The sequence below is a fragment of the Poecilia reticulata genome, chromosome 7 (genome assembly GCF_904066995.2).
Source record: "Poecilia reticulata chromosome 7, P_reticulata-male-v2, whole genome shotgun sequence".
Taxonomy (NCBI): Eukaryota; Metazoa; Chordata; class Actinopteri; order Cyprinodontiformes; family Poeciliidae; genus Poecilia; species Poecilia reticulata.
This window is the reverse complement of record NC_088836.1, coordinates 23,693,642-23,719,699: the sequence shown is the minus strand read 5'-3', so window position 1 is coordinate 23,719,699 and position 26,058 is coordinate 23,693,642. Positions and strand designations below refer to the sequence as shown.

General features: G+C 38.2%; 1 protein-coding gene and 1 long non-coding RNA gene across 3 annotated transcripts; one reads left to right on the top strand and one right to left on the bottom strand.

The window, feature by feature from the left end:
• The first annotated feature begins 178 nt into the window (after positions 1–178).
• On the top strand, positions 179–25,477 carry cacnb3a (calcium channel, voltage-dependent, beta 3a). 2 transcript variants are annotated; one of them, XM_008414180.3, is made up of 15 exons: positions 179–489; positions 2,499–2,591; positions 13,514–13,633; positions 14,723–14,845; positions 14,924–15,039; positions 15,144–15,223; positions 15,319–15,338; positions 15,560–15,637; positions 16,628–16,686; positions 16,761–16,861; positions 16,945–17,096; positions 17,171–17,266; positions 17,611–17,781; positions 17,950–17,995; positions 22,392–22,574. In XM_008414180.3, the coding sequence occupies exons 1-14, from the start codon at positions 409–411 to the stop codon at positions 17,977–17,979; spliced, it is 1,320 nt and encodes a 439-aa protein (XP_008412402.1). In that variant the 5' UTR covers positions 179–408; the 3' UTR covers positions 17,980–17,995; positions 22,392–22,574. The 2 variants fall into 2 exon arrangements, with proteins under 2 accessions (XP_008412402.1, XP_008412400.2); XM_008414178.3 differs by lacking the exon at positions 17,950–17,995 and having other exon boundaries at positions 180–489; positions 22,392–25,477.
• On the bottom strand, positions 299–971 carry LOC145552265 (uncharacterized). Its single transcript, XR_014088252.1, has 2 exons — positions 749–971; positions 299–623 (listed from the first exon to the last, which is right to left on the bottom strand). It is a non-coding gene; the product is annotated as an uncharacterized LOC145552265 (long non-coding RNA).
• Positions 25,478–26,058: the final 581 nt, after the last annotated feature.

Here is a 26,058-nt window from a genome sequence, read left to right as displayed (position 1 = left end):
TAAACGACCTCATTAAGCATCGCATACTCGTTCAGTTCAGGTTTGTAACCTTGCAAGCGGCGCAGAGTCCAGCGAAGAGGCTCCGAATCGGACACCAACTTCAGCGACGCACGGACCTGTGAGGAACTGACGCCTCGGCGTTGAAGGTTTAATTTAGCTCCGATGTCTCTCCTGCTCGCTGCAGTCTCTCTACCCTCCGATGTAACGACTGTTTTTACTCTATCATAGGGAGGGAAATAGTTTTATTTCCCTTAGCTCTGCATTAATGTTACGGGTCGCTTCTTCCCTCCTGCCAGTGTTTTTCTTCTTCTTCTTCTCCTTCCTGCATATAGATGTATTTGGTGCGTCTTGTTTCCTCCTCCAGTAACGCATGTCTGTGTGCCGCCCGCTTCCCTGCGCTCTCAATAGATGGTGCAAGTCAAAATGTCCAAATCGCCCGTAGACCCTCTGTCTGCTGTGGAAACCGGCTCTCAGTCGCATTATTTCCAGGTAAACCCACTCACTCACTGCAGTTCCGTCTCTCCGGGCAGGTTGTTAGTAGAGACCGTGTCAGATGCTACTTGTTGTTCCGTTTGAGGCGTCGTGGTTTGGCAGTCTTGTACTTCTTTCCTCCCCTCATCTTTCTGTCAAATCGCAGATTTTTTATTTTATTATTATTATTATTTACCGGAGCATCAGGTTCAGACATGGAGGCTTTAATCCACCCACACATATATATATAAAAAAAAAAAATTAAAAATGATCAAACCTGCTGCTTTTTGGTCCAAACTCACACATCAGGCCTCTCCTTTACATTGATCTTTTATTATTTATTTCTGTGCGGGTTTTTTTTTTTTTTTCTAGCCACGCATCGTCTACAGTAACGCAGAAAAGCACAGCAGCAACATGACGGGATTGCAGCGTTTTGAATCAGGTCGTGGCTCCAACTGCAACCTGTAGCCCGAAACCATGAGCGCTTCATGTAATACTAAGGGGGGGGAGGGGAGGGGGGGGACCCTCTGCGCCTTCGCGACGACAAAATCTGAAATATGTTTTATTTAGATTAAATAATGATCACATTTAGGCGAAGTAGTGCTGGGAAAATGCATGATTAAAACTGAGAAAGACTCAAAATAACCACAAACCCTGCAAGAAAATGTGTATGTTACAGACCGTCACAGCGCCTTTCAGGGCCGGACTAAGATTTTATGGGGCCCAGAGCAGAATCTGCTATTCAGGCTCCGTTTCGTATTCAGATTTATTTGAAAACTGTCACATTGTGTTCTACATGCAGCAGCAGCTAAACAAAGGTGTAGAAATTATTAAATAAGAGCCAGCTGAGGCGTATAAATGGCTGCTGAAGGTTCCCCCACCACAAGGGGGCACCAGAGCACCAAACTAGCGATGAAATTTAAATATGTATTTAAAATTACAGCAATTTCCATGTTATTTTTTATAGTCGTTAGACAAAGAATAGGTTGATTTCTTCCCTCTGATGCCACTTTTGGGAAAATATAAGACATTAAACTTGTTTACAGTAAATTTAGTGTTTATCAGCTAATGTTACTTTCAACTAATTAAAATAAAATGGCACACTTAAATACCACATGCTAATTATAGCAGGTGTGTTAGGAATGAAGAAGCATCTGGTTGTTGTTTTGGGGGCACAAATGAAAATCTGCTTAGGGCCCCAAAAAGGCTTGGACCGGCCCTGAGGGAAATGATATTATTACTCTGTTTCTGTTGGGAGTCTGCAGCAGGAAAATGATTATTTTTGCTTATATCTTGGGAAGGCTTAGGTATTTCTTTAAATATTGTTTTTTATTTTAAACTTTAGAGTAAACGTTGGTTCTTCTAGTAATATTCAACTAAAGTTTGACTTTGCAGTGCAGAGCTGTCATAAGAAAGCATCATATAAGCATCTTTTAGAGTAATTCAGACCAAATAATATTGTAATTCATTGACATAATTCTATTTTGAATGCAATTCACAAGCTGTAGGAATGATAAAATTCAATTTAATTGTGTAATTTTCATTATCCTATGAAAAATGTTAGCAGTGTTTTATTTTTAATCTTCCTACTCTGAAAACTTTAGACAGATTAGTTGCTTTATTTCTTATTTTTCATTATTTTTGTGCAACTTCTGGCCAATTTTGCTTTTACATCCTCTCACATTCAACTGTATTTTTATTTTATTTTATTTTTTTTGCATTTATAATCTTTTGTATTGTTACGTGTCTCTTCAAATTAACTTTAACAAGAAATTTACTATTTTTTCATCCAAATATTGCTTTTTTAGTCTATTACAAGTGTTAATTTAGACATTTTATCAATCGATCTATCTATTAACTTTATATAACACATAATAAATCTATTGTTAGTAAAGTAAATTCCCAGCATTATGGTGCAGTAAAGTCCTTTTATAAGGAATCTGGGTATCATTTTTTAGGAATGGCTCAAATGAAACACACATGTGTGTGATTAATATGCTGAAAGTGGTTTTTTTTTTTCTACACAGCTGCCCAGGAAGTTGCCTAAACGTAAGAGTCGCTTCAAACGCTCAGATGGCAGCACGTCCTCAGACACGACGTCCAGCTTCATCAAACGACAGGTAAACGTTTCCTGAGTTATTAACAGCAGAGTGAAGGAAACTTTCCTATATAAAACCAGCAGAGTGTGTGTATGTCATTTTTATTTCTAATGTAACAGCACTGAGTGTGAATGTTCTGGATTTGAAATGTCTGCTGTTGCAGGTGTTGTTTGTGTCCAGCAGAGGGCAGCAAAAAGCTTGAAAATGGAGGAATGTTGCTCTGAAATCCCAACGCAGCCCAGAATTTTTTAATTAGTAATTTCAGGTCAGACACTTTTAGAAAACTAATTTGGTGCTTTGGTGTTATTTAAGATTTATGCTGTGATTAAAATAATATTCAGGCTGAAACTGTTGTGACAAGTTGCTTTGGAAGAAATATTTGTTCACATCTTGCTTTGCTTTAGAACATGTGCTCAAACTCGTGGCCCGTGTGCCAAATCCGGCCTTCCAAAGCTTTTTATGTGGCCCTAAATATTATGTCTTCAATTTTTATCTGTTTACTGCCAAATTATATCAATCAGTTCCCTGACTTTCTTTAGAAATGTCATAGAAATTCACAAAAAAATCAGGAAATCCCCGCAACTTTTTTGCGCTAATAATTGGAAGATTATTGGCGATTTTTCTCTAAAACTGTCAAAAACTTTCTTACTTGTACTAAACAGCTGCCTCAATCTTAATTGATGTCAGATTATAGTCCATGATCTGCACAACGAGTAATGAAAATCACATTTACCGTTATAAATAACCACAAGTATTGTAAATATTTCCAAATTTGTTTAATTTTTATAGAAAAAAAATTACAAAAAGAGTCACAAAATCCTGGAGGGCCTGAAAAGATGTTCAATAATATTTTATTTTAAGAATTCATTGATATTTTAACAGGTTTTAGCGATATATTCGGCCCATTAAGAGCATTCATAATTTTGATTTGGCCCAACACAAAAATGAGTTTGGCAGTCCTGGATTAGAAGAAGCATTTGACTTGAGCTGACCTTTTTAAACAAATTAAACTGCTTTTAGAGTTCATCAAAGATTTGATATTGGAGTCCAGTAGTTTAAAGGAGGGCTGTGCAGACAACCCAAATCATCACAGCCTACTTTCCTCAATGCGTGAAAGAGGAAAAGTTGCATTCAGTGAAAGAAACTAGCGGCTAATGCAGGAAATGCTCTTCTACCGGATGGTATTTTAATGAGAAAACTAAACTCTGAATGAGTATTGGGAGCTCAAATATTCTTTTTGCTTTACTTTTCTTGGTCTATTGAGACTTAACAAGCAGTTTACTCAAAAAGTGATCTGTTGCATTTTATTTCTTTTAACTTCTTCCTTCAGTCGCAGCTCATTTCTGTCAGACCTCAGTACTTTTTCAGACCAGTTTGATGAAATCAGTTGTTTAGTTGGTCCATAAACTGTTGTGTTATGAATTTCTTTCTTTTGGAGGGTGTGTGTATGGAGGAAAAGATCTGCCATAAATGTCTTCACCACCAGATCTATAGAAGCATAGAAGGAGCTGCTTTATCCAACTTCATCTGGTTTATCTATTCTCATTTTTAGTTTGTGAACCTGAAAGATGGGGAGAAAAACATCACATGATCCAGATACAATTAAAAAAAAAACATTAAATATCTTCCGTATATTAGCTGCTTTTGTCCTGGTCTAATGTTTAATTAATCCGAGTTCTGTTCAGTTAAATATTAAACCCAAACAGGCAAGGGTTGTTCGATGAATCAGTCCAGTTCCAGAAAGCCAGTTTCTAAGTGATGTTTTTTTTTTCTTGTTTTTCAAAAACATGACTTTCAGACATTGAAAGTATTTTTTAAGCCCTGAAACGTTTTGCTCATTTTTAAGCTCACATCACATTATGCTCTTATGTCTGGGAACACAACAGGCCTGAAACAGAGTGAAAAAGCAGTTTCATATTTCAAACAAAACTGGGAAATGTGTTCAGAAAGCCTGGGGAGTTGCTCATAAATCCCTAATAAAAGATTACAAAAAGGATCTGCATCGGCCTGCTAAGAAATTTATGTTCATTTGAAAGTTTTTCAAATGAACCGTAAAGCTAAACGCATCCAGAATCATTATGAAATGGTACCCATTAATGCAGGGTTTTCCAAAGCGCGGCCCGAGGGCTGTTTGTGACCTCTGTGTTGATTTTCTGAGGCCCTCAACTGCAATTCAAGAAGAGGACAAATTTGTCCCCCAGCAAAGGCAGTTTACAGACATGGTGAATATTTTATCTTTAACTAGAACAGAAATATGAGAGATTAAAAAAAGTTAGGTGCGACAGAAAATATTGATCTTTTAGTAAATATTGTTTTTGTACTTTCTTCAGTAAGTCTGACCACATTTATTTTGACTTTTATGCATCCAAATCTGCATTTAAATGAATTAATCGTGACCAAATACAGCAGGTATTTTTAGAAAGAGATTTATGTTCTTGTGCTGAGAATAGACTCAATTTCTGAATGTGCAAATTCAATATATTTCTTTTTTTATTTATTTATTTGCAAATTTTATTGAAAATTATTTACAAGTGTACATCTAAACAATATATTTATTTTAATGAGGCACAACTTGTTTTCAGGTTTTGGCTCAACATTTATATTGCTTTCCTTTAAAAAAAAAATTGGACTACTTTGTTTTACCTAGATATGACTTGCTTAGATTATGTTGATTCAGGTGAAGAATAACTTTACCTGAATCACCTGCCTTCAGATTCAAAATGCTCACACTTTCTTCTGAGAATGTAAAAAACATTAAAACGAGGAGTAGCAGCGTTCAGCTTCTATGCACCACAAATCTGGAACAAACTTCCAGAAAACTGTAAAACAGCTGAAACACTGACCTCCTTTAAATCTCGACTAAAAACCCACCTGTTTGGAGTTGTATTTGGAACATAATCAATTATGAATTTAATGATGGAATGTAATGATTCATGACTCTGTGTTTTTGTGTTTGTTATGATGTAAAGCACTTTGAAACGCTGCTGAAATGTGCTATACAAATAAAATTTGATTGATTAAAAATACATCAGTTTCATATAAGGCAGTGATATTATTATCATTGTTTATAGGGAATGTGGAGCAGTGGAATAGGAAAAGTGCTGAGCGGGCTTTTCTTTCAGCAGAATCGTTAGTTTTCCCGATTGAAAACCTCCAGATTTCCAGGGAATGTCGTACAGCTTCAAATATTCATGGTGAAGGCCGATGTGATGCTGATGTGTGGCTTCAGTGTTCAAACAAGCTCCTCCAGTGTCTTTCCAATCATTATCTTACCTACACACACACACACACACACACACACACACACACACACACACACACACACACACACACACACGCACACACACACACACACACACACACACACAGACACACACACACACGCACCACCTCCTGCTCCCACTGACAAAGGCTTTCACACTGAGGGAGTAACATTCACACACAGAGCAGATAGTTTCTTGCTTGTGATAGGGGTGGGGTGTGACTATGGAGGAGCAGCGGAGTATGACTCATTTCTGCAGCAGGATACTGTATGGATACATGTGTTAGATGTAGGACATGAGCAGCAGGAGGAGAAATCTTAAGGGAGGCATCGATAGCAACAGCAGTTTCACCCGATTCTTCTCTCGGCCGCCGCACGTTCACTCGGACTCGCGGAATAATAAATGAGAGTGATGTAAATTTGAGGAGGTGGGTTTTATCAAGTGACGCAAATGCTGCGTTGGTTGTTGTGTTGTGATGTGAGGATGTGGGGTAAGAATAGAAAAGAAGGTGTTGCCAGTTTCTGCTCCAGTGCAGGTCGTCCCTTTTTAGGGAACGGGACACAGCGCAGTCTGTCTGCATCCAGCAGGTAGTGTATAGAGAGGGAGGGACCGGCAGCAGCAGCAGCGGCAGCAGCAGCATCATTAGCTGAGTAAGTATGAAGTATTCCTGTCAAAGATTCCCGTGTTCTCTTCCATCACCTGGTCTCCCTCCCCTCCTCCAGCGGGGCTTTTGTTTCCTCCTTCCCTGCACCTGTTTTACTTTCTGGTTGCAGTCCGGCTGCATGCACTCTGCATAGGTTCTTGCAGCCTTTGGTTGATCGATTTTACATGCAGCGCGGCTGATATTAACAGAATGATTTATTGCATGGTGCTTATGAGTCCAGTGGATTGTTAACACCGAAGCTGATGGGTAATTTTATTTTTTGGGGGGGAATGAATGTTTGGTTTGGGATTTTGGGGGTTGCAAACCTGATTGTGGTTGTTTCACTTGATTTTGTCCAACCTGCAGAAATAGAGGCTGATATTGTAGCTTTTCAGTAATTTGATCATGTAGCAGATGTTTGAGCTGTGGTTTTTTAGTCTGATTTTTGATTCTGAGTGACAAATTAATAATTGTTTTCTGTAAAAGAATCCGAAAAGCTTGACATGTATTTGTATTCAGTCTCCTTTACTCTGGCACTCCTACATTAATAATAACTCACCAACCAGCTGGTTTCATCATCTGAAAATGCTGAAGGCACAACGCAGCTTCAGAAAACTAATCCACACGTTGGAATGTGGTGGTGGCAGCATAATGCTGTGGGGATGAGGACGGGGAAGCCGGTCACAGTTACAGGAAGATGGATGGAGATAAATACAAGGAAGTCCCGGAAAAAACAACAACAAAAAAAGCTTGTTAGCCTGTAGAGGAGGTTCATATTCCAGCTGGAAATTAACCCTACAGATCAAAACGTATTCATTTATTTAAGTGGCCTAGTCAAAGTCGAGACTAAATCCAAATGAGAATCTGTGGCAAGACTCAAACATTGCTATTTACAGATGTTCTCTGTTTAATCTCACAGTTTGATGGAGCTTGCAAAGGAAAATAAGCAAAGATTTCAGGTTCAGACATCCAAATCTGATGTAATCTAAAAAAATGTTTTAAAAATCCAAGCATCACTTTCTTTCCGCTACAAAATTATGTGCTACTTTGTTTTTTGGTTTAATCATATAAAATCACAAAAGTCGGATTGAAATGTGAGAAAGTGAGAACAAATATGAGAGTCATATTTCAATAGAAAACAAAACAAAACAGTGACAAAATTTTAATTAAAAAATACTTTATTATTAATCCCAAATGGAAATTAAATGAAAAGTAAATAAAAAATGGCATATAGTACAAAATGATACAGAAATAGTGTCTTTGTTGCTACAACACATTGGTGCAAACCTGTCAGAAAATCTGGTGTAATATTTATTTACACCTGTAATTTACTATTTGTGGGATTTTTACTTTAAAAAAACTATAGAAAAGAACAAAAACTTTATTGTTCTGCTTAATGATCAATGAAGTTAAATGCTCTATGCAGATTGTAGGGCTTCCCAAGTGATTCAAATCTTATTGGTTGAAAATATAACAAAAATATTATTGATTCAAACAAATAAATAGACCAGATTACTGAACTGAGTCACAGCATTTACCATGCCGAGGTAAGTGAACCTTTGTCGGTGCAGATAGTGCGTCTGCACTGATAAAGTAATGTCTTTATTGGGTCACCGTTTTGATATTTGTGTTACATTTTGTGCAAGCAGAGCATATTTACAGTATATATGGGTCTTTCTGACCATTTCCAGAAAACACAAGGGAACCTGGATTTCCTGGAGAATAAATAGTAAATGCTGCAGGTTCAGAAATGAAGACAGAAATTGGTGGAATGCTATTTATTCTTAAAATAAACATGCATTTTTAAATATTATTGCTTTAAAAGCAACACTTGGGCTCTGTTCCTGAGGACCAAGATCTAAAATTACCTCAATACAGTCAATAAATATTTAGTTTATTTTAAAAATCCTTGCATAAAATTGTATTAAATGTTTTACAGACAACAATACGTCCTGTACGTTTCACCAGTCCGTCACGTCCACACAGTCGCTTAGAGCTAAGGATCGTTTACCTTTTGAATAAATAAGGACTAAATAATTCCTTCTGAACCAACATACTACAGCAGATTTATGCAGAAACTACTTGGTGAAAAAATGTAGATTTTGCTGCTCTAAGACAGTTCAGCTGAAGTTGTACAAGGATGGAAAGATGCTGTTACTTATGCAACCCGAGGATTTTCGAAAGTTCAGAAAGTTGGAGGGAAGACATTTTAAAATCAGAAAAGTTATTTTTTGATTAGAAATAAAATCTGTTTTTCAGTCATTATTGTAAAATATAAGTTAGAATAACTTATTGAAGATGTAGAAATAGCGTTTGTTGTTTCACAAGAGGAGAAATTCAGGGAAACATTATTTGCCGTGCTCTTTTCTTTGTTTTGATTGGCTGCCAGTCAAATTTATCAAGCTGCGTTGCTCCTAAAGATAAAAGTAAATGTCTAAGAAAAAAAGCTCTTAGCTTCATAAGCAGATTTGTTTCCCCTTGGTTTACAGACGAATCATGAAAACAGTGGAACCAGGGCTGGGCAATGTGGAGTTATCGTTTGTGATAACGATAAAAGCGATGATGAGATCTATTTGTTACTTATTTTTTAGGTAAGTGTATGACTGTCTGTGTGTCACAGCAATTTTAGCCCCACAAACACAAACAAAACCTCTTGAAAAATATTCGGTAACACTTTATTTGAAGGGGTGTGAATAAGACTGACATGACGCTGTCATAAACATGACATAACATCTGTCATGAACATAAAGAAGTCTTTATGAATGTTTATGACGGTTGCCATGAAGTGTCATTCAGTAAATAATGACACTTTTAATGCAAAGTTGCATTAAAAACCAATTAAAAGTGCCAACTTTGCATGATTTTGTAAATTATGATTTAATGCAAAGTAGGTATTTTTAATGGACTTTCAATGCAACTTTTAGAGAAACTTTGCATTAAAAGTGTCATTATTTACCGAATGACACTTCATGACAACTGTCATAAACATTCATAAAGACTTCTTTATGTTCATGACAGATGTTATGTCATGTTTATGACAGTATCATGTCAGTCTTATGCACACCCCTTCAAATAAAGTGTTACCAAATATTCCCATTTGTAATGTGCTTCATTTATTTTCAGGTTTATTGGTATTTATTTACGCACTCATTGAACTGACGGTGTAGAAAATACTAAAAGTATCAATCCTGACAATAAGGACAGTTTGGTGGGATTTTAAACATGATTAATATAAATGTATTGTGACAATAATAAATCATAATTCTTATCATGATAAGAAAATGGTATGAAAAACACCCAATTGGAGCTTTACCTGCACATGTTTTCCAGTATTTATCTGGGGAAATACATACACACGCTGCAAAAACACAAACGTATTTGTGGCCTAGTTTCAGTGCAAATGTATTGCTACACTTGAAATAAGACAAAACTAACTTTTCATCAACAAATAGGAGCTTGTTTTAATTAATAATTTTCTAATATTAATAAAAAAATAAATAATCAGCCAATGAAACAAAGACAGTTGTTTCATATTATGTCATCATGTCTTGACTTATTCCCTTATTTTTTGCTGAAAAGTCTCTTTTAAGTTAGTTTTGTCTTATTTCAAGTGTACTGAGATATTCGCACCAGAAACTGGACCAAAAACACTCGGTAATATTTTGTGTTTTTGCAGTGAAGTAACAGAATAAGTCCAAATAGAGAACCAGATGATTCAGACACAAACTAAAATCTGGTCGGGGATCCAGAGTCGGTTTTTAGAGCTTCTCCTTAATGTGTAGCACAGAACTACTGATTAGGAATAAAACTTAAACAACCAGCTAACTGGGTTGGCTCTCATTGTCTCTGTGAACTCTGTTAAGTGAGTTTTTCCATTTGTGCAAACACTGTGACTTTAACAGGACAAAGAGAACAAAATAAAAACCATAATGTGTTTAGCGTTGAACTCCGTCGTTGAGGAGCCGCTGGCCGGACTGCTGGATGATTTGGCCCTCTCTGGGCTCAACTAGCAGGGTGACACACTTTTTTTTTTCTTGCTTGGCCCCCGCCCTGCAGAGTCGGGGACATCAGTGTTGCAGCGCGTGAAGAATAATCACAGAGGCAGAGGAGGAAGGAGCAGAGTTAAATTTAGCCTGCAGACAGAGATGTTAGCAGGAATATAACAAGACAACCTAAAAAAGAAAACAAAAATGAAGATGTTGCTTTTGTTGTTACAGTCTGCAATGCAGTGAAGCTTCTCCTAGATAAGTTCATGTCCTGCTACTCTTCATGGTGAAGCGCTTTTTTTAGTGTGTTTGTGTTAAACAAGTGGCCAGGAGGCCAAAGAGCAGCTTGGAGAGGTTTCCTTTGCCATCTCCAAAGACAAAGAGCAGCAGTCGCCTCCTGTTCTGTAGAAAACGTTAAATGTGACGCCTCTACTCTGCGCCCACCACCACATTTATTCTGCTTTCATGTCTGTGAGGGTTTGTGAGCGTTCCCAGTGAAGACAGTCAGAGATTTCACATGTCTTCATCAGGCTCTAGCGCCGTGCTCCTAATCAGCCAGGTATGCAACTTTCCCTCATATCGCCGTCTCATATTTTCATTTTCCTGTTTGTCCTGTCGGATCTCATCCTTTCCCCGGAGGTTTCCTCCGCTCTTCCCCCCTCTGGCCCCCGTTACTCGAGCCCTCCCGTCCTCTCGGTGTATCTTTATACGCTGCTCTTCTCTCTCTCTCCTGCTCCGTTCTCCTGCTCACCCTCCTTTCCTCTCTGTCAGCGCTGCTCCGGCTCTGGTGCAGTGGTGCCTCGCAGAGTGCTAGAAATCACATCTAGTTATCTAACATAGACGCCAGACCAAAAAAAGAAACGAGGAGAGGTGTTCGCTCGCAGAGCTGCTGTCAATAACGCTTCGTTTTGGGTTATATGCAAAGGCCTTTGGTGGTTCTGGTTTTTGTTTGGGAACTTCTTTGCAGATGTTGGTTAATTTGACCTCCAGAGGATCCGCTTGTACATGTTGGCAAGATGGATGACCAGCACTGAGCCTCAGTGAAAATAGTACCACACTGTCCAGGTGTAGGGCTGCAGCTAACCACTATTTTAGTTATCGGTTATTTTGACACCTTTTTATTAAATCAAATATTAGAAATGTGTTAAAAGATGGAAAAAAGCAATTAACTTCCTTTTTTAAAGGAATGTAGCAAAGGAAGCATCTACAGTGGAAATATTTCTAACAGCAACATGTGAAAAGCTCAGTTCTTTCTGCCCGACTCATCAATACAGAGCTGATCTGTTCCTGGATTAACCGATCAATAATTGAATAGCAAAAGACACTGAACGTTTGATTTAAAAAAAAAAAAATTATTAGCAAAATGTTTACAAGTTACCAATTAATCAATTACTAACTTAGTTGACAATCATTTCAGTAACCGATTAATCCCGATTCACCCAATTAATTGTTTCAGTTCTATAAAAATGTACCTTTTCTTTCCAAGAACGTTGTTTTCTTACCGGCTTTCTGTGATAGTTTCCTCTGGGCTGGTTTCTTTTTGGTTTTGCTGTGGCAGTTCTTCTCACTGACAGATTCAGGACTCTGAAAAAGTATTTGCCTCCTTTCAGATTTTTCTGTTCCTGCTTTTTTGACGCACCGACCTAATTGAGTACAAAATGTCGTACTCAGATTACAATTTATTTTGTAGAGGAAGCAAAACTGTCCATATTAACTTGTTAAAAGTAAATAAATGCCTCCTAAAAATGAGCTTAAAGCCAGAAAATACTAGTTGATCCGAACCATCACCTAGCCCCACTGTGTATGACTGTGCTGTTAATTTTGCAACAGATTTAACAGTTCCCGTTTTGTCAATCCATTTTTCTCCTGTTTTTATTCCTTATTGTTGACTCATGAACTTTGACCTGATCTGAACCAAGTGTGATCGCACTGTGAATTGAAACTTATCCACACAGGAGAGTTTTTTTCTATAACGTGAAGGTTTTTAACCCGTTTTCGCTTTGCATCCACACACAGAACAGATTTTATTTTTCCAAAACAAATTCCAGTGGAAATTTACCTCATGTATTTACTCAACATTTTAGCCCAACCACTCACCCAGCTTATAGCTCAAAAAGTGTTGCACACATCATGTGCAACCAACAAAAATGGTGGATTATTTGCTTGTGATGGTGCTGCAGCAACTCCACAGAAGACACCACTTCCACTTTGCTGTTCGCCTTTCTTGTTTTTCTTTTCTTGTTTTCTTGTGTTTGCCACCTTAAGGAGGCTTAATGTTCACGCTCCATGTGTCACTTACAGGTAAAAATCATATGTTTTCTGTGTTTCCTGTGTGGATGAAAACATTTTTAAATAAACATCAACATTTCTGAATGTGTTTTTGAAAACAACCCATTTTAGAAAAAAAAAGGATATTCGAAAGATGACAATTTCTTACAATTACTGGGTGAGAATTGCTTCTTTTGCTTATTAAATAAAATTATTGTTTAAAAACTACTTTATGTTTTAACTCATGCTTCTCTGGGATTAAAATGTATATTTTAAAACATGCAATGACCATAAAGTTACTGAAAAACAAATCTGATAGCGTCTCTGCTATCTTTTGCTTTCAGCTTAACATGCTAGCCATTCCTGGGACGTGTTCTGAAACTGCTTACATTGAAAAATGATAACCAGCGTGTATTTCTCTAATGAGAAGGAGCCTCTGGAGGATAAACAGGGGAATAAAGGATGTATGTGCTGCACTGAGGGGGATGTTGGAATGGATTGGGGCCAAGCGGGAGAGAAGAGGAAGCGTTGCTTCCTTTGTGCTATATTTGGTCTGTCATAAGATAGCTGGTGTGGGAGAGCAGTGCATTGTTTCATAGATCCCCACATGAATTCGGTCATGAATGCACACACATATTTACATGCACACCTGCATGCAGACAGACTGCAGAAGACAACACAGATGAGAGCAGCTGAAACGGCAGGTCTGTGTTTCTGCTCCTCAGAGGTTCCAGCAGAAGATGTGCAGAATGAATTAATCTCGGTCTGATTGTGTCCTGACAGGGGTCGGCTGATTCGTATACCAGTAGACCGTCGGATTCAGACCTGTCAGCCGAGGAGGACCGCGAGGCGTATCGGCGTGAAGCCGAACGCCAGGCACAGCAGCAGCTCGACAGAGCTAAGGTACGACACCGGGGCCGCCTCCACACGGCTTAACGATGCTAATAATTGTAGTTTTTAAAAAACAAACCAAAAACCAATAGCTTCAGGAATTGTGTTATTGATATGCAGATCATGCAGATTTACATCGTTAGCCTGCAGTATTTTGTGCATTTTTTTCTCTGTTTTTCAACCTTTAGAAGCACAGTAAGTCTCCTACAATAGACTTTAAGATACTTTTGTTAGTATATAAATCACCGAACGACTTAGCATCAAAATACATCGCAGATGTTTAGTCATTGCTTCAACTATCCAGACTGTTCAGGTGTTTTGGATCAAGTGAACCAAACATGGAGAAGCAGCATTCAGTTTTTATGCACCACAAATCTGGAGCACACTTCCAGAAAACTTCAAAAAAATGCTCAAACACTGTTATTTTAAATTAACACAAAAACTATTAAGAAACATGATTACTTTTAGCTTGGATTACAACCTTTCATGATTTTCCTTAACAATAGCACTGCAATGTAATGTTTTTAGCTTGATGTTAAAGCACTTTGAGTTGCCTTCAGTGAAAAAACACAAAATCTTACTAGTTATTTTTTTGTCTAGTTCTCAGAGCAAATATTTTAGCACACTTGAAATAAGACAAAACTAACTTAGAAGACATTTTTGACAGAGAAGCAGGAGCTTGTTTTAAATCAATAATTCCTTAATATTGATGAAAAATACTTGTTCCATTGGCAGATTATTTCACTTATAACCTGGGAAACATGTTAGAAATGAAATAATCTGCCAGTGAAACTAGCAGATTATTTCATCAAAATTAATGAATTATTGACTTGGAACACTATGTGCGCAGAAACCTGAAGGTATACAGACGTTAATTTAACTTTAATTTTAGTAATCTGCTTTCTCAATTTTCGCCTTACAGTTTTTAAATACTTTTGTGAGTACATAAGCATAATTTTACATAATTTTTAAAGTTTAATTTTAGTGTTTAAGCAGGGAAAGAAAGTATTTAACAGCTTCAAAATATTTAAGCCCAAAAGTCAGGTCAAGAGACTTCTGCATTTCACTGATGAATATTCTTGTCGTTTTTTTGCTCCGCAGTCCAAACCTGTAGCGTTTGCCGTAAAGACAAATGTGAGTTACTGCGGAGCTCTGGATGAGGACTGTCCTGTCCAAGGAGCTGCAGTTAATTTTGATGCCAAAGACTTCCTGCACATCAAAGAAGTGAGTTATGACCCCCTGCTAAAGCTGATGAACCCTCTGTATGGATAGATTTGACCTTTGACCTCCTGGCTTTAACAGAAGTACAACAATGACTGGTGGATCGGGCGGTTAGTGAAAGAAGGAGCGGACATCGCCTTCATCCCCAGCCCTCTGCGACTGGAGGCCATGAGGCTCAAACAGGAGCAGAAACAGAGGTCAGAGGTCATCACATGTTTGCTTCTTTTTTTTTTTACTTCCAACATGATTTTGTTTCATAAAATGAGAGCTATGAGCCAGCTTGTTGCTGCTGCTGTTGCAGGAAAACAGGAGGCAACTCCTCGAGTTTAGGGGACATGGTGTCCGGAAGCTGGAGGACCACACCGCCATCTGCAGGTGAATGTAAGTACTGCAGCCCCATCTTATATCACTGGGACACGAACACAGTTTCTGCTGCCTTCAGCTGTCGTTTAATGTCATGTTTCTGTTTTCACAAGCTAAACAGAAGCAAAAACAGGTATGTCTGGCTCTTTTAAGTGACAAAGAAGAGTTGAATTATGCACAGTGATTATACAAGCTGGAATCATTGTTGGATTTAATTTAGAAGGGCTATAAAATAATGGCCTTCTCTGAACATGAGACTGTGCGAGTGAAAAAGGAGATATTTTATTTTGTTTGTGCTGTAACAATAAATAAATCTGTTCTCGTTGTTCCTTCGTCCTTACCTATTTCTGGCAGGAACATGTCCCTCCCTATGACGTGGTGCCCTCTATGAGGCCGGTGGTCCTGGTGGGACCATCACTGAAGGGCTATGAGGTCAGCCTCTCTTTATTTTACACCCAAAATCTGTTTGTTCTTCAACAAAAACAAAAAATAACACATAGTTCTTTATTTAAATAGATGCTGATGTGTGGAATATGAAGGAAATCTTCTTTCTTTAGAGCATACATTTTGAATCTAAGAGAGGGAGTCCTAATTTTCAGTATCAAATTTCTTTCAAAACTTAGTTTTCTGCAGTTTGATTTAACTTAACACCTCTTCTTATTGACATCCTTCTACTTTGTGCAGGTTTATCCTGCTTGCTCACTACTGTTCTTTCTGCTTGCAAATAAAAATAATGTGCCAGAGTTTCTGAAATATTGTTTTAAATTAGTACAACATGTGTATCTGTTGGCAATCAGTAAACCGCTGTCATATGTTGTAAAACAAGTGGAACCCAAGACAGAGTCGAATGCTTTCATTCTATTGGCTGGAATTGTTGCTAGGCAGAATTTAGTACTTTGGTCCTGAGGAGAGCAAACAAATCATGACAGCTAAAATCACCAATCAAGTCTAGGAGGAAGTTTTTCTGTGACGTGAAGGAAATAAATAGGAGAAGAGAAGATATGCAGACGAGGAATTTAATGCGAGCGCAGAAAGTTTTGAGGGAGGAGGGAAATTTTTAAAAAGGTAGGATTTTTTTTCAGTGTGAGAGCAGAGCTTTGAGAGTAAGCAAGACCAAACATGCTTAAGCTCTGCTTGGGTTGCTAGGTAACCCAAAGTTTGAAATTCAACAATAGGGAGGTTTTCAGAACGGCTCATTTTCCAGACACCAAAAAACATTAACTTATGAACAAATAATGGCTGAGCGTTATTCTGAAGTGCTTGTGTTGTTTTTAGAAGCAGAAGAAACCCAAATGAAAAACATAACATTTTCTAAATATATCCACTTTAAATGAAAACTTGGTGGATTAATTAGAAAATTGTAAAGTCAGTTTTAAAATATACAATTCTTCTTCTGTCACAGTGTATGTTTTTGTCCTCTAGGTGACAGACATGATGCAGAAAGCTCTGTTTGACTTTCTGAAACACAGATTTGAAGGAAGGTCAGTAAAATTTCTCACAGCGTTCTGAGTCCCAAATCCTTTTGTAGGTTTATTTATATAAGCTGAATTTGCAGGATCTCCATCACCCGTGTAACTGCCGACCTGTCCTTAGCAAAGAGATCCGTCCTGAACAAAAGACCCATCATGGAGAGATCCAACACCCGCTCCAGTCTCGGTAACAGAGCAAACATCAGCACAAAAAGCTTTTTTGCTTTAGCTATTACGCAAGTATACACCACATGCGTCTCATCTGTGCAGCGGAGGTTCAGAGTGAGATTGAGAGGATATTTGAGCTCGCCAAAACCCTGCAGCTGGTGGTTCTGGACGCTGACACCATCAACCACCCCGCACAGCTCGCTAAAACTTCCCTCGCTCCCATCATCGTCTACGTGAAAGTTTCCTCGCCAAAGGTTCGTTCTGCTCTGGATCTTCAGGCTGCCTTGTCCTCTCAGGAGCCTGACAGGGTTTCTGCTTCGTCTCTCAGGTGCTGCAGAGGCTGGTCAAGTCCAGGGGGAAGTCTCAGAGCAAGCACCTGAATGTGCAGATGATGGCTGCAGACAAACTCTCTCAGTGCCCCCCTGTGAGTGCTCACCGTCTGGAGCTTTTTATCCATAATTTGCTAGTTTAATCACTATTAACAGTTGTGTATTAATCTATTTTCACCTCTATTTGAGTCAGAGCCACTGCAACTGACAGATCTTATTGTTTAAGGAAGATACTCATCATTGGAGTATCCATAACAAAAGTTCCAGTTATTATGGATAAATGGGCAAATATATTTACTCATAAGACATTTAACGAATGGCGTACGCAAAGCAATAAGGTCATCACATGTTGATAAGCAAAATAAGCAAAAATATCCAGGCGAACATTTTAAACTCGGGTCGTAAAGGGTTAAAGACAGTGTCACGTGTTTTATTTCAGGATATGTTTGATGTCATTTTGGATGAGAACCAGCTAGAGGATGCTTGCGAGCATTTGGCCGAATACCTGGAGGTCTACTGGCGCGCCACTCACCTGCCAGGAAACACGCCTCTGAACCCGCTGCTGGAGCAGAGCCTGATGACCCCGCCCTCCGCCATCTCCAGCCTGCAGGTAGGCCCAGCAGCCCAAATCCACACCTTTCAGTCCTGGCTAAGGACTCCTGTGAAGCTGAATGTTACTGAATGTTTTTGTTGCCATCTCAGACTCACTCATGTGTTTTGATTTGTCTCAAGTTGTCCTGTCTGTCCTCTCGCTCATCCCTGCTTAACACTTTTGCAGTTTTCTGAAACACAGGGATTAATTGAATGATCGCTTACACAATGGGGTGAGTAGTGGGGTTTATATGTTATGTATGTGCACCCCTCCTCCTCCTCCTCCTCCTTCCCTTTACACTCCTCCTGACAGCTGAACACAACACGGCGGCTGAGGCAGTGAATAAACCATGCTTTATTCACTTAGATCTCGCCAGAAATGGTTTTTGTTTGCTTGTATTTTTTCTTTTATTGCGCCATGTATTTTGTTCTTTAATTTATGGTTTTAGGTGAGTTCCTGTTTTTACAAGCTACTAGGGTGAATTCATAATGCAGCGAAGCCCCATTTCTGAGTCATAACTGAGATAAAAACATTTCATTCTTTCTGCAGCGTTTTTATCCTTTCCAAGCATGCATTGTGAATGTTATTCCTGCTCACAGTGAATATTAAGAGAAAAGAGATCAATGTTTAACGCAACAGGTTGCTCTTTGGCCCTTCAGCTTTGGCTTCAGTAAAATCAAATAAGTCGATGTTTTTTAATTTTAAAAAGGTGATAATACAGGGTGATTATTTTAGGAGTTCTGCTATATTATATTTATGCAATATCTGCATAAAATGTCTACAACTGAAGGCCTCCAATGGACAAAAAGCTTTTAAAAGTAACTTAATACTTTTAAGTTTGCTGCCTGTCTTTCTTTATATTTGTGGAAAGCACCCACTCACTATCACTTTATAAAAGTCAGATGATTCATTTTGTTCTAAAATCTGAAAATACGTACATTTTAATTTAATTTTCTTAGCTTTCTAAAATAATCCATCCATCCATCCATTTTCTTGCACCCTTTTTCCCTCAGTGGGGTCGGGAGGGGTGCTGGTGCCCATCTCCAGCCAACGTTTCGGGCGAGAGGCGGGGTACAGGTCGCCAGTCTGTCGCAGGGCAACACAGAGACACACAGGACACACAACCATGCACACACACACTCACACATAGGGGCAATTTGGAGAGGCCAATTAACCTGACAGTCATGTCTAAAATAAATGTTTAGTCAAATCTGCCTAATGTTGTGACTTGTCCAGCCTTGAGCACCTCAGGTTTATTTCTTCCATTCTATGGCAACACATTGGTTCCAAATTTCACCACTTTCCAATTTTGTCTGATAAAGGAATTTGGTAAAATCGCTATTAATTTAGTCAAATCTTATCAGCAGATTTTGTTTACATATTTTATGAAATTTTAGTGTTTATGATTACAAGTATTTGAGATAATAAAACCTTTTCAGTTTTTGTGGGGTTTTTTGTGTTTTTTTTGTTGGTCATATTGTACATTTTAACAAAATCCAATGCAAATCTAAATTTGAGCTGAATGTTTTTGTTTTTATTTTTTTTTCTTCCAGTCATTCATTATTTACCATTTCATGGACACGTTCACTGCTAAAAGAGAAACTCAGATAAACTGATCAGGTCTCAACGTTTCTCAAAAACATATAAATATAGACTTACTGTTGGAGGATTTTCAGTCAGTCACTTTATTTTATTGCAAACAGGAAAAAAACAGGTAGACTTTATATAAAGAAACATGTTTTTAAATGAAAAAGAATATTTAACAATTTTCTGGCCATTGTGGCAGTTGCCCAGGGTTTTATTTGAGAGGGTGGGCATACAAGTCCCAGAAAATAAAATATAAATTATGTGTTAGATGTGCCCTGAATACGTTTTAGTATTGTTTATACGCAGGTGTAGTGAATGGGGAGCTGGAATCACCTGCTTACTGAAGCTTTCCGAAAACTATTATGTTCAGTTTTTAAATCTTCCAGTTTTCTCTCTATCAAAGTTATTTGATAGGACAAATATGAAATGGCTGATTAAATATCCTCTTTTCTGCAGGAGTTTGTGGAAACTTAGATTCTTTTTAGTCAATAATACGTCAGTAAGTTCTCTGTTTAGGAATTGAAAGAAATATTTGTTTTTGTTCGTCAGGATTTTTTATGAAAGAATTATCTGGTAGAAGAGCTAATTACCTATCCAGTTGTTTTTCCTGGTAATACTTTTTTAGTATTTTTTTTTCTAGTGAAGATGAATGCATTTAATTAAAACTGTGGTAAATTGATTACAATCTGGAGCGAAGTAATGAAAACAATGCTGTGATAGTTGGTTTTTATGGCTTCAATTTGAATTCATAGCAGAAGTTATTGAGTTATTTGACTGGAAGTGCAAATATAAAACCTGAAATGGTCAAATCTGACAGTGGCCATTATATTATGAGTACTGACAGCTTTATTAAAGGTTAAATCTTGCAAAGTCACAACATTTCAGTCTTAAAGGGGACAAAGAGTTATGATGGCTGATCATTTTATTTAAACTGAAAGTATTGTAGTAAATTTTAGCTTGATTTTTTTTAGTCATTGTTCCTAATAATACAGCCTTATTGTTCAGAAAAGATGTTTAATCAAACATTAAACATTCCAGCATGGCGGATGTTCGTCAGGAGAAACAACTGCAGCAAAATGTAACTCCTTCAAAGGGACATTTTGTCAGATTGGTGTTAAAGCGTATCTGTGCTTTATTTTTATCAATCATATTTCTCATTAATGTGACTATTGTGAGTCATGCAAACATTGGCCTCTGCAGATTTGTTGAAATTAGGAGGTGAACAATAATTCACAAGGTTCCCAATCTGAATTACAGTAAAACGTTTGTTTCTGACTGTAATTGATCTGAAGACGTCTGAACAAAAGTTTATTAATCTATTTTCAAGTCAGTGATGCGGTCGAGTTCGGCGCTTGCATGACCTATGACCTGATAAACAAAGGAATCACACACTTATCCTGTAGGATTGACTTCTTCAGATTCCTTTTCACATCCAGTATTTTACATTCCTGTCTTCTATCTGATGTCTGAGTCTTAAAGGGATTGTTCAAGTTTTTATTTTATTTTATTATATTTTTTGAAGTAAGGTTCTGTGCAGTTATCCGTAACGGTTCCCTTTCCGTTACGGATGCCAGAATTGCAGTAAATTTTTAGAAAAGCAGTAAAATGCAAACTCCTAGTCAGATGGATCCAGTTCCTTAGCTGATTGTTTAAAACAATTTAAAACGGCTAAAAACTTAAGATATTTATTTTCATGGCACACAACAATAAGAGATATAATAAGCTACATTTTTATAAGAGGCTGTAAGTTTGTTGCTGTTTTTCTAATCACCCTACTAAGTCAATGAAATGCTGATTATGGCTATTGTTCCACCATCGTTTTTGTTCATAAACTAAGCTGATTGTTTGGCTAAATAAAATAAAAAAACACAAGATCTGTGGCAACATTTTCTAAAAACTTTGAAACCTGGAATTTTTAAATAATCTTTTGACATCTACAGCTTCTTTGTTTCATGTAAATAATGTTAAATCAAATTAACGACATGCAAACAACTACACACATGATGTGTTTATAGGAAATAAAACAGTGAGGCCTTGAATGGCGCATCAGCTTTCACAACTTGCAAAAACATCAGTCAACATAACTTTGTATAATAAGACGTGTTTGGCTCAGAAACTGAAAGTGAATTCACCAGCAGCCTCTTGTGAAAGTCTGGATGATTAACAGCTACAAAGTACAGCTTGTATCCTATCACACAGCTCTTCTCATTTTTTAGTTGGAGTTGTTTTTAAGAACAAAAATCTGGAGAAAGGGGAGTGAAGGAGAGTGGTGGTGCCAGGATCCATCAGATTAAATGTTTGCTTGAAGATTTGTTTACGTTTCTTCAAAATCCACTGTGATGCAACGCAGCATCTGCTGCAGGTTAGAGAACTAAGATTGATAACCCAAACTTAAGCTTACTCCAAAAATATCAGAACTATTCCCTTGAGCTGCTTTCAAACTGCAATGTGTAACTTTTATGTAAAAAAATAAAATAATTTTTTTATCTATTTATTAAAACTGTCACTATGGTGTGACAGTGTGGATGAGACGTGTAATTTGTGGAAAAAAATCAAACTTCTTTGGCTTCTCCTAGTGCCATCTGAAGACATGCAGTACTCTGTCAGAAACAACCAATCAGAGCCAGGAGGAGGGCATTAGCACTGTCCATCATGCTTGTGTACATGCTGCTCACACCCTTCCCTTGCTCTCTTCTACCCGTTAGCAGAGCCTGCTATTAATGCTAAGGCTAATTAGTGTTAGCATCGCCACCAATAATGGTTTTCCTGTAATGGTAAGTTGCTTCTCCGCCGCACGAGGGTGCTGCGGAGACAATGCTAAGTCACGTCTGGCTCTGATTGGTTGATTTTGCATTTCTTTTTTTTGTTTTCAAAAATTACCTGTCTCATATTATACTGTCATGACCTGGTGACAGTTTCAACAAATACGTAAAAAAAAACATATATTTTTTAAACGTTACATACTGCAGCTTTAAAAGTGCTTTCTTTAGAACCGTCTCTTTTTCCTCCCAGTTTCCTTCATGACCGTCTCAATTCTGCAGAACAAGAACCAGACTCAGCCGCGGGACGCAGTGGGCTTGGAGGGTGAGGAGGAGGAGGAAGCTGGTGAGGAAGCCCACTCTCCGCTGGAGCAGGACAGTCTCATGCCATCTGATGAGGCCAGCGACTCGCTGTCCCGGGGCCGCAGGGGGAGCCCATGCCACACGGGGGTCGAGGAGGATGAAGAGGAGGAAGAGGAAGAAGAAGAAGAAGAGGAAGAGGATGGTTGCGCCTCCCCTTGTCATGGCCGCTCATATAGGGACAGGTACCCCTCCCACCGAGGGCATCCGGGCAGCGACCACAGCGCCAACGGGCACGAATCACAGGACAGGCTGCTCCAGCGCGAAGCCCAGCAGGGCCACAACCAGAGGAACAACCGCCAGCGCAGCCGCCCCTGGCCCCGAGACAACTACTAGGACCAGCGCCGCCTTCTGGCCTCGAGGTCGCCAACACGGCTCCCCTCCTCCCTGAGCCCCCCGGCTGATGCACAGATCCAAACACATTCAAAAAAAAAAAAAAAACACGTATCAAAAGTCCAACTCTTTGCTTTACAGTCAGTTATTGTGAATGGGTAATCTAGTTCTTATTCCTCCAGGTTCCTATTTTCTGTAAACCGAGATGAATGCTCGTCTCTCTGGGGTCAAGCAGTTCCAGTTAAATTCATCAGGGCTATCCACCTCTGCAACAGAAAGGTTTCAGGCTACCAGCTGAATGCAGACTCAGACGTTAGCTGCTTTGCCTAAAGGTTTCTCTATTGTAGGATGTCGCATATACTGGCCTTAAAATTCCTAAGACTTAACTATCTTTATTATTGCATGTATAATTATTTCAAGACGATTTGCACATTACGGCAGTACAGGAAGTGAATGATCTTTATGGAATAAACTAATGTAGGAATGTCCCGTGTTTTATCCATTTAGGGTTAATTGTAATGCATTTGAATACAATGTATATACTGAATGGCCACCTGGTTTTGTTTCATTGCTACTTTCTTTGTCTGATTTTTGTGGCTATGGGCAGATATTTCTTGCCATCCATTTGTACACGAATCACCTCATATGTCACCAACAGTGCAGTACGTTCTGGACATCCCTTGTCTTTGCTGTTGCACAATCACTGACACCTCTATTAATCTAAAAATGGGCAAACAGAATGTAAATACAACCAAGGAAGGGAATGTTCAGCGTATTCCAGGGGACAAATTCTTTGCCAAAACGTTTGTTTACATCAATTCATTCACACATGTCAAGCACATGCTGCTGCCCAGCTGCAGCTCCTCTTGAAATCAATGCTTCACCGAATGTAAGCTCGCATGCCTTTTGCACCTCCAGCACCACCTGGTTTCTCTGACCTGACCAATCGCAACGTAATTCGATTGTAGCACGCTAACTGATTGTAGCATCCACACTTCCCGCACGGATCGCACCCTCTGTGGAAAACATGGCGTCATTTCTTTGAACACCGCAGTTTTAAAAGGCTGGTTTTTACCAAGGCGGATCCTCAGGTGTCAAGTCCTCAACTCCACGTTACAAACTTGTTGGGCTTCGAAAACACTCGTAGCACCCATGATGCCGTGTCTGTCCGTTCCTGTGCGGAAGGCCGGGAGAGTCAAAAACCTGTGACTTTTTGAGTGGAACTGCACACCGTACATGCTGTGTGTTGCATTGTTTGCATGTGGAAACAACATGGAAGCAATGCATGGACGACAAAGATAATGGGTTTGTGGCCCTACTAGCATTCCATATAAATACTACTGTATGGAAAGAACAGAAAAGTATATATATATATTTATTTATTTATTTTTTGTAATGCTTGGACATTTTCACATTGGGCACAATTTATTTATGTACCAAACACACAAGCAACACTTTAAGGGTAAAAAGTCAGATGTTTGTTGCTGTATGGAAAGCCAGAAGGGACAAAAACATTTGACTTTTTTATTTAAGGCTATAAGTGTGTTGTTTGTGCATTGGTAAATGTTCTATTCATATTGTTCTTGTGTGAAAATTTTATGTCAATTCTTTACATGCAAACATTTCACCACAGATCAGACACAAATAGTCACATATTTTGGCAGTCCTGGCCTTCCTAAATCCCGCACCATTTCCAGTCCACAAGCCAACGACTAGTTTGACGTGACACTGACGAGTGACGACCCATCTCTGTTCCTACACAGGGTCAGTGTTTACTCGTTTACTGCTTCCATGTGTCAGAGGTATTTATCTAGTGTTCTGTATATTTAAAAGAGGAAAAAAAATCAGCATGGTTTAAAAAAAAAAGAAAAAAATCTATGCAAGTGTTGCATGAATTTCTGATTGTTTCTTTTTACGGTTAAGTATTTCAGTAATGCATTAGTTCTGACTTTCCTCGTCGTCTTGTAGTGATGATAGTCTTGTCTTTGGGGCTACTCACTCCTCGCTACAGTTACAAACCCCTGAAAATTTTATTTCCCCCTCCAAACGCCTCAACATGAGGAGATTTTACCACAATATTTGCTGGTTGCACTTTTAAAATCACTCCACAGAAAGGGGGGGAAAAAAGTCCCAGATCAAGGCTGTGACAAAATGAATGAGTCCTGCATGTCTTAGCTCAACAATTAGCTACTTTCATTATATTTTGGCGGAGTATGTTTTTTGAAACGGACCAATTTAGCAACTGATAAAAGCAGTTGAGGTTTTTCAATTTTGAAGCACAATTTTTACAAGGGTTCTGATTTAATTTTCTGTCTTATTCTGTATGCAATATGAAGCCTAACATTGAAAAACTCTAAACGCCTTAGACCATCTGGACTTCCTCTTTTGTGTGAGTAGAAAAAAAAAATTGCACTACTTTGTTTTTTGGGATGGTTGCTTTGTAATGCAATAACTGCACTAAATATAACCATGTATCCACCAGACTACCACAGCGTGCTAGCGTGACCCCAACACGCCTCTTCCCTTCTGTTTATCAAAAGAGACAGAAAAGGTGTAAAGAGTGAGACATTTCCTGCCTGAAGCTGTATAGAATGCTTTCTATTGGAAAACAGATTTACGATGCTAAGTGAAATATGACTTAAACTAAATAAACATGACATTTTATGTACTTTTAATTGTTTGAGTTGTGTGTCTTTCATAATACAAAGGAGAAAATTTACAAGTCGGTTGTTGGAATTGAAAAAGAAGACTAAATATAGGGGTCTGTTTATACTTTAAACATAAAGTCGAATACCACAAACTGCTTTGAATTCTGTTTTTAAAAATATCTTTTATTTATTTTCGTTTCTACTTGTGGGGCCGGCATAAAATGAACAGAGAAGAGAACGCTTTCAGTTATGAATAAGTTAAAGACACATGAGCTAAAACAGCTTCTAGAAAGTAGAAGGGCTGCAAATAAAAGCAAGTGTAGGAAAAGATCATTTTAAATTCATCATGTGACAAACTGCAGACAATTGCATAATGCCAAACATATTTCTATTACTAAAGTTTATTTACGTTGTTCACATTTTCATCCAGCCGTTTGTAATTTCAGCTATTTTATACTTTTTAATTATAGATGTTGTGATAGAAGAGATAAATTAGTTTTTTGTGATTAAGCTGGTAAATTATCTACATAAGGTGGAAAATATCCACCTTATGTATATACTTTCTCATGTTTTTCTTTTTATCTATTTATAGTGAATAACAAACGCCA